Source organism: Cnephaeus nilssonii, assembly GCF_951640355.1.
Source record: "Cnephaeus nilssonii genome assembly, chromosome: 7".
NCBI lineage: Eukaryota > Metazoa > Chordata > Mammalia > Chiroptera > Vespertilionidae > Cnephaeus > Cnephaeus nilssonii.
In genome coordinates this window covers 37,767,200-37,781,178 of record NC_137078.1, presented here as the reverse complement: position 1 = coordinate 37,781,178, position 13,979 = coordinate 37,767,200, and the positions used below count along the sequence as shown (strand labels likewise).

The following is a 13,979-nucleotide window of genomic DNA, read 5'->3' as shown; positions in this document are numbered from 1 at the left end:
AGGGCAAACCAGCTGGCCCCCACTCCTGCACCAGGCCTCTATCCTACCTAATAAAAGAGTAATATGCAGATTGACCACCACTCCAACACACAATATAACTGCCCCCATGTGGTCAAAGATCCTGCCCCCATGTGGACACAAGATGGCCACCACAAGATGGCCAGCAGGGGAGGGCAGTTGGGAGGCACCCGGCCTGCAAGGGAGGGAAGTTGGAGGTGATCAACCCTGCAGGGGAGGGAAGTTAGGGGTGACCGGGCCGGCAGAGGAGGGAAGTTGGGGGCAAACAGGCTGGCAGGGGAGCAATTAGGCATCAATCAGGCTGGCAGCGGAGTGGTTAGGGGGTGATCAGGCTGCAGGCAGAAGCGGTTAGGGGTAATCAGGAAGGCAGGCAGGCAAGCAGTTGGGAGCCAGCAGTCCTGGATTGTGAGAGGGATAACCACTGGGATTGGGCCTAAATGGGCAGTCGGACATCCCTCGAGGGGTCCCAGATTGGAGAGGGTACAGGCTAGGCTGAGGGACACCCCCCCTCCGTGCACGAATTTCGTGCACCGGGCCTCTAGTTTAAAATACCCGCCTTCCTCTTTTTCCAAGTCAGTTCTCCTCATTCCGACCAAATGGAAAAGACAATAACCTTTCTTCCTGGGAGCACCCAGATATGGAGTTCTATATGGACCAGTCCTATGCCTGACTATTGGACCAAAACATTGAAAAAAACCATCACTCAAGCAGGCACAGAAATTCTAGAATCCCAAGGTTGGGTCTTGCTTGGAAGACTTCAATGATCACAGTATTATAGAACACTGTCTAATGAGAACTCCAGCTCATTCTTTGAAGCTATTATGAGGAAACCCTATGAAAACAGTGTTGATGAAATTCCTTTAGGTTACCATGTATAGTTTGTGAATTTTCATTGTTGTATGGTATTCTATTGTGTTGATGTATTTCCTAAATATTAAAGTGTTTTTAAACAAATATATTTTTCTTGATTTCAGAGAGAGGAAGGGAGAGGGAGAGATAGAAACATCAATCAGCTGCCTCTTGCATGCACCCTACTGAAGATGGAGTCCAAAATCTGGGCATGTGCCCTGATCGGGAATTGAACCAACAACCTCCTGGTGCATGGGGCTACACTCAGCCAACTGAGCCACACTGGCTGGACTAATTATTAGAATATTGATAGACATTTTCATTGTCCCCAATGGAAGAATATTAGAAATTGCTGCTATAGCAAAAGGTAGAGAAAGCTCATTAAGGAATTATAGAAGAGTTAAGGTCAATGATGTGCATTTATGCTTGTTACAACCTGCCCAATTGTGCATTTTGCTACAGCAGTGCACTCAGCAGCCCAATGATGGGTGTTTAAATCTAAGCTGGATGACGAAGGGAGTAAAAATAAGGGGACTGGTAGGAACAAAATACCTGTAGAGTGTTCTGTGGACTTGCAGAACATCAAACTTTAATAGACATAAGAATCACCTGCGAAGGGCCAGATTTTGAAATTATTATTCAGTACCATATTTTCCAGCGTATAAGACGACTGGGCGTATAGAAGATTTTCCTGGGTTAAAAAGTCGTCTTGCCGAAACCGGTTTGGCTCAGTGGATAGAGCATCAGCCTGCGGACTCAAAGGTCCCAGGTTCGATTCCGGTCAAGGGCATGTACCTTGGTTGCGGGCACATCCCCAGTAGGGGGTGTGCAAGAGGCAGCTGATCGATGTTTCTCTCTCATCGATGTTTCTAACTCTCTATCCCTCTCTCTTCCTCTCTGTAGAAAATCAATAAAAAAAAAATATAAAAAAAAAAAAAAGTCGTCTTATATGCCGGAAAATACGGTAGGTCTGAAGACTAGAATATATTTTCAACAAGGGTCCTAGTGGATTATGATGTAAGAGGGCCATGGATAAATTTTTGTGAAATAGTAGACTTGAAATTATATTGAGTTTAAAGAAGTGATATTTGGAGAAGAGGAGAAGAGAGAGAGGTAGATAGTTAAAAGGAAAATATTGTAAGGATAGGTGGTTACAATGTGATAACTAATTTATTATTTCAAAGGTGTAACAGCCTGGAGTGATAAAAGGTTCAGGGTGTGGCAAAGGGAGTGGGTGGCTGAAGTGGAGGTGAACATCACCAGAGATGAGAAGGCCAAAGTACCAAAAGCCTAGCTAATCCACGTGGACCTTGAAGCTATCTCAGATTATGGCTGTACTTGAGATAGAGACAAAACTGTGAGCACAGTTCAAAGTCAGCGAAGGAGAAGGAACTACCGGTGGGTAGATAAAGCAAAAATATGAAGTTGAGGAGGGTGTAACTGGTTAAAAGTTTTTACATGGTGGTGAAGAAGTAAAATTGGATAAAAAGGGTTGAATATTTGTTTGCTGGGCTCTACATACTTCAGTGCATTTAATCTTTACACACAACTCATATGCTTCATATAACATAGGTGCTATTTTTATTCCCCTTTATAAGGAAACTGAAGCACACAGAGGTTAAGCATAAACCAGCATTTCACATTTCTTACCCACAATGCTATATTGATTCTCATAAAAGGCTAGTGGAAGGTGTTTAATACATTTCAACTTGCTTGGAAAAAAACAATGAAAATATTTCTTTAAATTTTATTTGTATTGAAATATTTGTTTTTTTGCAATATCCAGTGAGTGGCAGTACTAATAACGATTCTAGGTCATCTAATAGAAATAGTAAAGCAGTTTGCAGTTATCAAGACTTCTGTCTACTCCATGCCTTGATGATTTCTTCAGCAGCATCTAGTGTACTGTCTTTCTGTAAATAAATGAAATAATTGTCATTACATATCAAAATAAATTCAAGATGAAGTGAATATTTAAATATAAAAATGCACCAAAGTTATTTTTTAAAATTAAATTTTTTTTTTATTGATTTCAGAGAGGAAGGGACAGAGAGAGAGAGAGAGAGAGAGAGATTGAAACATCAATGATGAGAGAGAATCATTGATTGGCTGCCTCCTGCACCCGCAAGGGGATCGAGCCTGCAGTCTGAGGGCCAATGCTCTATCCACTGAGCCAAACCAGCGAGGGCCCAAAGTCAGTTTATCAGGAAGAGTTATGCAGTGATTCAGGAACCAAGTGCTCCTCAACTCCTGGTAACTTGAACGGGTCCAGTTGAGCTCCAGCCTGTCCATAGCCTCCACAGCAATGACAGAGCCCCAAAGCATTCACTAGGGAACACACCTTTCCAGCAAATCAAGTCACTGGCCTTACCTATTTTAAGACATAACCCCAGCAGAAGCATGAACAAAGTCTGGAAAATGATGTCTATAGTGTCTTCCCTCACTTTGGTGGCTGAAGACACGGGCCCCAAGCTCTTCAAGAAGCCCAGTAGCAAATCATAAACACCAATTATTATAATGCTATGTCCCATAGCTCTCTGGCTAGAAAGAGGAATGAACCTCACAAGAATTCAATAGTAGAGAAACTAGAAAAGCGTGATGCCAATCACTACCTCGTACTGTTTTAGTATGCTGGCTGCCGATTCTGGGCACTTTATTGCTGCTATACTGACACCAAAGAGATCCACAACATTTTTTTAGATTAAAAAAATTAAAGAAATTTTCCAATTACAGTTTACATTCAATATTTTTTAAAATAAATTTTGGGTGTACAGCACAGTGGTTGGACTATCATATACTTTAAAAAATATTCCCTCCAATATTTCCAGTACTCACCTGGCATCATATATAGTTATTACAATATTATTGATTGCATTCTCTATGCTGTACTTCACATCCCCATGACTATTTTGTAACTACCAATCTGAACTTCTTAGTACCTTCATTTTTTAAAAAATAAGTCTTTATTGTTCAGATTATTACAGTTGTTCCTCTTTTTTCCCCCCATAGCTCCCCTCCACCCAGTTCCCACCCCACCCCATGCCCTTACCCCCCACCCTCCTGGTCCTCATCCATAGGTGTAAGATTTTTGTCCAGTCTCTTCCTGCAACCCACACCCCCTTCCCCCCTAGAATTGTCAGTCCACTCCCTTTCTATGCCTTTGATTCTATTATATTCACCAGTTTATTCTGTTCATAAGATTTTTTATTCACTTGATTTTTAGATTCACTTGTTGATAGATATTTGTTGTCACTTTGTTCATAATTTTTATCTTTACCTTTTTCTTCTTCTTTTTCTTCTTCTTCTTCTTCTTCTTCTTCTTCTTCTTCTTCTTCTTCTTCTTCTTCTTCTGCTTCTGCTTCTGCTTCTGCTTCTGCTTCTGCTTCTGCTTCTTCTTCCTCTTCTTAAAGAACACCCTTCAGCATTTCATATAATACTGGTTTGGTGGTGATGAACTCCTTTAGCTTGTTCTTATCTGTGAAGCTCTTTATCTGACCTTCAATCCTGAATGATAGCTTTGCTGGGTAGAGTAGTCTTGGTTGTAGGTTCTTGCTATTCATCACTTTGAATATTTCTTACCACTCCCGTCTGGCCTGCATAGTTTCTGTTGAGAAATCAGCTGACAATCGTATGGGTGCTCCCTTGTAGGTATCTAACTGTTTTTCTCTTGCTGCTTTTAAGATTCTCTCTTTGGCTTTTGCTCTTGGCATTTTAATTATGATGTGTCTTGGTGTGGTCCTCTTTGGATTCCTTTTGTTTGGGGTTCTCTGCACTTCCTGGACTTTAAGTATATTTCTTTCACCAGGTAGGGGAAGTTTTCTGTCATTATTTCTTCAAATAGGTTTTCAATATCTTGCTCTCTCTCTTCTGGCACCCCAATAATTCAGATGTTGGTATGCTTGAAGTTGTCTAAGAGGCTCCTTACACCATCTTCATATTTTTGGATTCTCTTTTCTTTTTGCTTTTCTGGTTGGGTGTTTTTTGCTTCTTTGTATTTCAAATTTTTGACTTGATTCTTGGGATCCTCTAATCTGCTGTTGGATCTCTGTATATTATTCTTTATTTCAGTCAGTGTATGCTTAATTTCTTATTGGTTCTTTTTCATATCCTCGAGGGTCTCACTAAATTTCTTGGAGGTTTCCAGAAGATTCTTGAGTAACCTTATAACCGTGGTTTTGAACTCTATATCCAGTCATTTGCTTTCCTCCATTTCTTTCATTTGTGACCTGTTTCTTTGTCTCTGCATTTTGGCTGCTTCCCTGTGTTGATAGAGTGGCCTTGTGTGCCAGGTGTCCTATAGGGCCCAGTGCGTCAGCCTCCCCAGTTACCTGAGGTGGACACTCTTGGTGCACCCCTTTGTGGGCTGTGTGCACAATCTTGTTGTAGTTAAGCCTTGATTGCTGCTGGTGTCACTGGGAGGAATTGACCTCCAGGCCAATTGGCTGTGAGGACCAGCTGTGTCTATAGTGGAAGAACTTCTGTGCTGAAGACACCCTTATGGGGCAGGACTTGCTTCAGTAGGGCTTTGGTGCTCACTGAGTCTGCCCTTGAGTGTGTCGCTTATGGATGTGAAGATTATAATCTTGTATGGTCTCACACTGATCACTGGGTACACTGGCTCTTGGATCTCCAAGGAGGTGCAAAGTCAGCCACTGCCTGAGGCCACCCAGCAGGAGCTACAGAGAGATCTGCAGATTCCTCCTTTTTGTTTGGGGTTTGGAAATGCCCAGATGAGGCCCAGCTGCGAAGCAAGGCAAGCTGCTGCTGCTGGGCCTTGGGCCTTCTTTTGGAAGTTTTGGAGTTCTCTGACCCAGCTGCAGTTTGTTAAGTTTTAGGCTGCAAAAGGACAGACCATTCATATGCAAAAGCCGCTGTGTACAGCTTGGGTAGGGTTGTAAATTGGGTGGGGAGGGGTCTCAGGGAATCACCAGGGTGGAGCAAACAGCAATGGCTGCCAGTCAGCCCTGCACTGAAGAGGTCCCCGGGTCTCTGTGTCCTGCGGTGTCAGGAGCCAAGAGTTGGTCAAAGGATTAACTCTGATCTTACTTCAGTAAGTTACTGAAACAGAAACTCACGGAAACTAGGTCCCAACTGCAGGCCCACTTCCTCTTGCCTGAAGACAAAGCATTCCTTCTGTAGCCGCCCTTCAACCGCCACATACCCTATCTATAGTCACCACCTTTACCTGATATACCTTAGCCAATCACATAAGCCCACATAGCCCGTCCAGCCCCCACCCCTACTAGGAACCACATATAAGGAACGCTGTAAAAAATAAAATTGGAGGCTTGATCAGAAACCCTTTTGTCTTGCCTCCATTCTTCTGCATCCCTTGTCTGTCTTTCATTCTCTTAGGTGCGCCGCCTCGGTACCCTCGTTAGAAGACCCCGCTGGCCAGGGCACTGCGGACCCGTGCAGGACCAACTATCGCTGCGAGCACCTCTGAGAGAAAGCTGCCCTTGCGTTCCGGCCTGATGCCAGACAGTCCAGTTTCTCCCTGTATGAATCTGGGTCCCCAGAGTCTCTCCCGGAACTGGAGTTCAGAGCAATCGGGAGCTTGTATCTCCCTCCCGATTGAAAAAAACAATAGCACACCCAGTTGCCCGCTCGTTTCGCGTGCACCTCCGCACCTCCTACCAGTCTCAATGTGCTTTTTTCTTTCCTTCTAGTTGTAGAATTTCCACTCAGCCAGCTTTTCCATGGTTCTGGATGATATTTGTTTTGTCTTTTAGTTGTAGTTTTGATGTGGTTGTGAGAGGCAGCAAGTACAGGTGTTTACCTATGCCGCCATCTTGGTTGTCTCCCCCTTCATCTTTTTCATCCAGTCCCCCAACCACACTTCCCTCTGGCAACCACTAATCTGTTCTCAGTATTGATGAATCTGTTTCTGCTTTGTTTATTTATATTGTTCTTCAGCTTCCATAAATAAATGAAATCATATAGTATTTATATTTCTTTCTCTGACTGACTTGTTTCACTTAGTGTAATACCCTCTAGGTTCATTCTAGTATGGATATCTGATCTCAGTAAAGAGAATTTTCAAAATACAAATGCAAAGGCAGACATCCAAAAGAAAAAACATTCAAATTAACATACAAATACAGAAACAAGTCAAAGAGTACACATTACACTCCCACCCTCAATCTATCTATGAAAGTGTCTTATGGATCTTTTTAGTTGTTTTGGATGTTCTTAAGCTAATAAATAAAATTTCATTGCAGTTTTAATTTTCATTTCTCTTACTTAGAGTAAGGTGGTGCATTCTTTCATATACTTGACAGCTACTGAGGATTTTACCCATAATCATTATAAAGTGCTGCTTTTTGGCTTATCTTGACCTAAATTCAATGTTTGCTTGTTTATTTATTTATTTATTGGATTTAAATTTTAAAAATATTTTAAATTAATTAATTAATTTTTATTTTATTTTTATTTATTTACTTATTTTTATTTCCATTTTCTTGGCATGTTTTGCCATACTTTTATTTTTAGTTTTTCCAAGAGGTTGACTTTCCCTAGGGACTTCTCAGTATTGCTCCGCTATCTTCCAATATAGAATGTTGATGTAAAGGAGGTGAATCCACACTGATCCTCATATCCTGCCCCCAGGCCTTGAGCTTTTCGTCTAGATGTCAAAGAATCATTTCTTTATCTTTAAAGTCCAATGTCTTAAACAAGGTATAGCTCAGTGTTAATCATTCTGTGATAACCTTTCCTGAGATAAGGTATTCCTTTTCAATTTTAGATTGTTTGCTTTTTGAAATGAAAGTATTATCAAAATAAAGCTATAAAATTCTTTCCTGGTTCCATTTGTTCTGCTTTTCCCCCTCCAGTGACTAGATATTTTATTTGTCTATAATTTTTCTAATATTTTTAAATTCTTTGTTCTTTTCTACTTCTTTTTGCTCAGTCTTCTCAATCCTTAATGTGCTTACAGATGTATTTAGTGTTTTCTGTGCTGTTTGTATTATCAGTACAATTACCAATAGCTTTATTTTTTTTCCCTTTAAATTTCTTATCTGAGCTCTGACAGTTACCATTTCATTTTTTTACATTATCTTATGCTATCTTCCCTGAACTTAGTCTCTGCTTTCATCTTGTTTTATAGCGTTTGAATTTGAAATGCTACGGTTTTTATTTGCTGTATGGCAACATTTTTTCTGTGAATATTTTGTCTGATACTTGTTTTTAACTTGTATCTTTCTCTTTTTCCCCCTTATAGTATCTTTTTATAGCTTTATAGCTGGTTCCTTTTTTTTTTTTTTTCTCACTTTTGATCGAGTTCTGTTTGTAAGTTCCCAATGCCATCACACTTACTGGTCCTAGTGTTCTGAGTAATGAGCATGCTGCCTGCTGGCTTTGTCTGGATTGGAAGATGTATTTGCAGATCTGGAGAAGGGAGGAGCCAGGACAGCACTAGGAGACAGCAGAAATTCTCCCAGGCTCACAGTAAATTTTAATATGACTGATGTAGAGTTCTTTTAGATTTTACTTCTTCCTAACTAATTGGCTACCTCTAATTTAATATATCTCCTCCACAATGCCTCAGCATACTTTTGCAAAGTGAACGGGGTGAATGAGTAAATCTATAGCCCAATCAGAATCTTTTCTTCACCCTGCCTCACACAGGTTCTAGATGACATGACTATGTTCTGCCCTGCCTCTTCCCTGATGCCACCTGGGTCTGGAGAAGCTCTCACTGCCAGTGCACTTACTGTGCCTATTGTTCTGAATAATGAGGATGCTACCTGATGTCTGTAACTTGAAGATGTAGAAGCAGGAGCCTTTCTAGGTGTCTTCTCTATACCATTACCTTCACTGTTTTTAGCAACTCTTTATCATTTACTGGGGAATTTGTTTTGCATTCTATTAATTGTTGTTGTTATTTTTAAATCTGAGAGAGAGAGAGAGATAGAGAGAGAGAGAGAGAGAGAGAGAGAGAGAGAGACTGAAGAGAGAGAGAGAGAAACATTGGTTGCTTTCCATCATACACTCCCAGACTGGGGACTAAACCCTCAACCCAGGTATGTGCCCTGCCTGGGAATCAAACTGGCAATCTTTTGGTACATGGGATATGATGCTCTACCGACTGAGCCACTCCATCCAGGCTCCTAGTTGTTATTTTATTTTTAAAATAATGTTCATGGAGAGAATGATTTTAAAACTGGAAGTCTAATGTTATTTACCATTTTAAAACTAGAAGTCTAATGTTATTTTTTCCCTCTGTTAGTTCTATTTATATTCAAATAATATACATCTAGAGCAGTGGTCCCCAATCTGGGGCACATGCCCCAAAGGGGGGCAATTTGATTTTTAAGGGGGGCAATTCGAGAATGAGTTATTAACAGTGAATTTTTTGCATTTCTTATGGCTCTAGGGGCCTCATATACAGTATATAAATATATATTGTGTCATATTTATGCATTTCAGTTCTTTATTATATGTTTTGAAACTTTATTTGCTATTGGCCAATAGTTAATGGCCTTTTAAGCTTCCTCCATGTGGAGTTTATTTTTGAATAATAAGAATTATATGTCACAGGGGGGCATCAGAATTTTAGAGATGCTTAGGTGTGGCATGGCCAAAAATAGGTTGGCAACCAGTGCTCTAGAGATTTCTAGATCCATTGTAAGATGAGAGTATTAATGGTCTTGCTCTTTCTCCACACTTTAGTCAATTAAATGTTGATATTGTTAGGTTGTTAACATTCATATTCTACTATGGGGAGTCTTCCATAGTCTATAGGTTGCCTCTAAAAGTTGAAAACAATGTTTATATCAATCTGACTAGGTTTACAGATGGATGTGTTGGTGTAGAGAGTGCCTTAATACCAGTATGACTGTTTTCAGTAGCAATCACATCTTAAAAATAGCAATAATAAATTCAGATTTTTTTCCACAGATCTGATGATAAATTTTTTCAGCTTTCATTTATCAGTGATGTATATATAATTTTCAGTTTTAATGGATATTTTCCTAGATATAGAATTCTAAGCTGATCTATTTTTTTTATGTCAGCATTTTGAAGATGTCATTTCATTGTAACCTGGTCTTCATTGTTTCTAATAAGTAGTTAGCTAACACTCATATCTACTCCTGTGCCTGTGAAGTTTAGTTTTTCTCTGGCTGCTTTCAAAATCTTATCATTACCTTTGGTTTTTAGCAGTTTGATCATGGTGTGTCTAGGCGTGGGGTTGTTGTGTTTTTTTTTGGTATATCCTGTGTGATTCACTGAACTTTTATTTTTTAAAAATATATTTCTTTATTGATTTCAGAGAGGAAGGGAGAGGGAGAGAGAGATAGAAACATCAATGATGAGAGAGAATCACTGATCAGCTGCCTCCTGCACGCCCCCTGCTGGGATTGAGCCTACAACCCGGCCATGTGCCCTTGGCTGGAATCGAACCTGGGACCCTTCAGTCTGCAGGCCGATGCTCTATCCACTGAGCCAAACCTGCTAGGGCATTAACTTTTAGATCTATAGGTTGCTTTATACCAAATCTGGAAACATTTTGGCCATTATTTCTTAAGAGATTTTTTTCTGTTACATTTTCTCTTCTTTTTTTTGGTACTCCAATTGCATGTAAATTGTCACTTGATATTGCCTCACAAATGTGAGGCTCTGTTCATTTTTTTCAAAAGTAATTTTCTTCTCTGTTCTTCAGATTGAATAATTCCTATGGATCTGTATTCAAGTAGACTCTTTTTTTTCTGTCATCCTCAATGTTTTATGTTTAATGCCATATATATTCTCTTATCAGATATCACCCTTCAGTTCTTGAATTTCCACTTGATTAATTATTTTAATCTGTCCACTCATTATGACCATATTTTCCTTTGCATACTTGTAAAATCTGCTTACTTATAATACATGCTTTAAAGTCCTTGTCTACTAATTTCTCTATCTGGGTCACCTTGAGATATATTTCTATTGACTGCTTTATTTCCTTTATTAAGGGTCATCATTTTTTGAGTCTTCACATGTCTAGTAAGTTTTGATTGCATGCTAGCCATTGTAATGTTATATGGTAAGAAGTCTGATTATGTTTAAACTCAATACTTATTCTGGTATGCAATTAATTTCATGGCAACTCGACAAAATTTAAAAATTGCTTTATAAGCACATCATGTCTAGAAAGAGAAAAAATGGTGATTTATATATAAAAGGAAAGACATTATAAGTATGTTTTTTTTAGTAGAACAGAAAACTTACTTTAATAAAACAAAATCGCACAAACTTCTCAAACTGTAATTTGGTCTCTTTGTTACAGAATGCTGAAACTGGGATGGCTGAGAGTTTCTAAAAAATAAACAGGAAGGTAAAATAAGAAAACTACTTACATTTCACATATTAACCCTAAACATTAGAAAAAATTGATACTTCCAAGTATTCACAACAATTTCAGGGGAATAAAAGATTAAAAAATCCTCCAAATAGGCACTGGTGGAGTATCATGTAACAAAACTATAGTTAACATTGTTCAAAGCATGTCAGCAGGTTTCTTTCATAAATTAACTATACAATACAGCACAATATTGCAAAGGCCAATAACTTTTACCTTATTTTTAGTCATCCATTTCACAAATTTATAGTCATAAGGTTCATTGCTGTTCTTCATATCAGAAAGGTCTGCATCTAAAACAATGAAAATTAGATAACCTATGTATTACACCTGAGATAATATGTATTTAAATTAAGTCTGTTAAATTCAAATTTTTCTTATGAGATATTCACAAAATCTGCTGAAGTCTCATATTGCACATGGTGGGGTGGAAAGTGAGATGCCACAGATTAGCTTTACCGATACTCTAAGGCAGTACTCAAATTGCATTTGATTGATCATATTTGTGCATACACACCTTAGCCCTGGAAGAGAGTAGAAAGGGGAAGAAAAGAAGTGTTGCCTTTCCACCTAGAAATAACGTAAGAGTCTGTGATCATTATTAAGGAAATGGCATCTAAATTTATATTCATCATAACACTTATACCTGCAAAAAGTCATTGGCAAAGGTAAAGTGTCTATATTGCAATCCATCATTTTCCCCAAATCCTAGGTTAGTGTCTTGCATATAAGCAGTAAAAAGCGTATTTGTTGAATGAGTAGACTAATATTACTCACTAGAGGCCTGGCGCATGAAATTCATGCGCGGGGACGGTCCCTACGCCTGGTCTGCGATCCGGGCCATCTTCCCCGGCTGCCGCAGCCGGCCCTGCCACCCACCCCCGGTTCCCTGTTCGCCATTGGGCGATGGGAGCCTGCCAGCCAGAGAGAGGGACTGAGAGGTCAGTTGTTCCCCGCCGCTTGCCGGCCCCAACCCCGTCACGGGTTGCCCTCTGTGTGTGGGGTGACCGTTGGGGTGGGGGCCTTGGCCTGGCGCCACCCATGTCCCCCACCTCCCACTCCCGGCTCCCCATTTGCCATTCGGTGATGGGAGCCTTGTGGCCGGGGAAAGGGACTAAGAGGTGGTCAGTGCACCTGGTCGAGCGGTCGTTCTGGTCGTTCCGCTGTTAGGGTCAATTTGCATATTACCCTTTTATTATATAGGATTATTTGTAAAGGGAAAGTATCTGTGTAGATCTTCCAAGTGATATCTTTTATTGTTTATCTCTTTCTTCCACACATTATGCTTTTTAAAAAAATGTTAAATTTGGGGAAAATATGTATTCCTATTCTTATCTCTTGCTCCAATCTTGCTTTAAGGTCTGGGCTAGATATTTCCCTGGCATTCAGCTTTAGCAATTCATATTTCATATTGTTTCAATTTCATCGATTTGTACTCTTAGATCATTTTGAATGGCAGAAAGCTATTTTGATGATTACTGTAATCATTGAAATTTTATAATTTATTGTTCAAAACAGATTGAGACAGTTTCCTTCCCCCCCCCCACCCCCCCACTGAATACTACCGGGTCTCTTCACTTAATGGTGTAAAAACCTTGACACTGAAGAAAGTTTCACCTATATTTTTAAAAAAACCTTAATATGTTTTTACTTACTTATTTTTATTTCTAATCTCCCCTGTGCTTTCAAGAACATAACAATCCCATATAATAATGCTAATAATATATGCTACCACTTATTGAGCATTTACTATTTGCTAAGCATGTTATATAATTCTCTCATTTATTTTTCTTACAATTCTAAGAGGTAACTATAATCTTCACTTTATAGATGAGGAAATTAAATTACTATTTCAAGTATTTCACATTACATATATGTATATGTAGTTAATTCATGTTTGGCTCTAACAAAAATGATCACTTTGAAAAGTTAGAGTCTAATTGTAAATTATGTGAAAACTCCATGTGACAAGTACACAATAGTAGTGTATTCAAAGGTAACCCAGAGAAAGGAGTGATGACCTATAGCAATAGAAAGAAGTAAAGGAGGATATTAACTAACTGCAATTGATACAAGCTGTACTACTTATTCTAGTAAAGCTTAGAAAAGAGGAATTCATTGCTGTGGCGCTTAAAAGGAAAGAAGGCAATAAATATAATTCTAAATATTTGATAGTTATAAGAAAGCTAGAATCTATTTCTTTTGAATACTTAAGTCAAAATTCCTCAAATAAACTAAAAATATTTACTAAAGGTACAAGTTTGAACCATATTATAATAGCATTGGTTATTTAAGTAACCTATGAAAATCAAAATTGGTTTTTGTATTCCCACTATCTCTTCCATAATTTTGGACCTTACTATCCCACTAAAACAACTGTAATAATCTTCTATTTGTTGTCTTATCTTCTAGTCATATGTTTCCATTTTTAGTTCTAGGATGAAGGTCACTGGTCTAGAAAGCTGCTTAGTATGGCAGCTTTCTAGTTGATTAACTTCAGTAAATTTCTTGATTCTCTATTTCATTTTTCTCACCTATCAAATGAGGATATAATAGCACCAATCTCATTGGACTTTAGTGAGAATATGACATTTGTAAAGCTCTTAGGATAATACCTACTATATCATAAATGCTCAAAAATATTAACCAGTTAGCATTGCTATGAATTGTAAAGGGAAGCCATTACTATGTTCATGTACTTTATGGTTTATTTTTATTTTCAAGCTACCATCAAATGAGTGTTGTTGTTTGCTTTAGTCTTTAGTATATG

The 13,979-nt window shown here is 38.9% G+C and overlaps 1 protein-coding gene across 4 annotated transcripts in view; it reads right to left on the bottom strand.

Annotated features, from left to right (window-relative positions):
- Nucleotides 1-2,546: 2,546 nt before the first annotated feature.
- The window catches only part of KYAT3 (kynurenine aminotransferase 3), a 65,372-nt gene continuing 53,939 nt past the window's right edge, over nucleotides 2,547-13,979 (bottom strand). For all 4 annotated transcript variants that reach the window (XM_079777104.1, XM_079777105.1, XM_079777106.1 and 1 more), the window contains 3 exons: nucleotides 11,426-11,502; nucleotides 11,080-11,166; nucleotides 2,547-2,780 (listed from right to left, as the gene is read on the bottom strand). In XM_079777104.1, the coding sequence (XP_079633230.1) occupies nucleotides 2,718-2,780; nucleotides 11,080-11,166; nucleotides 11,426-11,502 (227 nt within the window). In that variant the 3' untranslated portion in view covers nucleotides 2,547-2,717. The remainder of the gene's footprint in view (nucleotides 2,781-11,079; nucleotides 11,167-11,425; nucleotides 11,503-13,979) is intronic.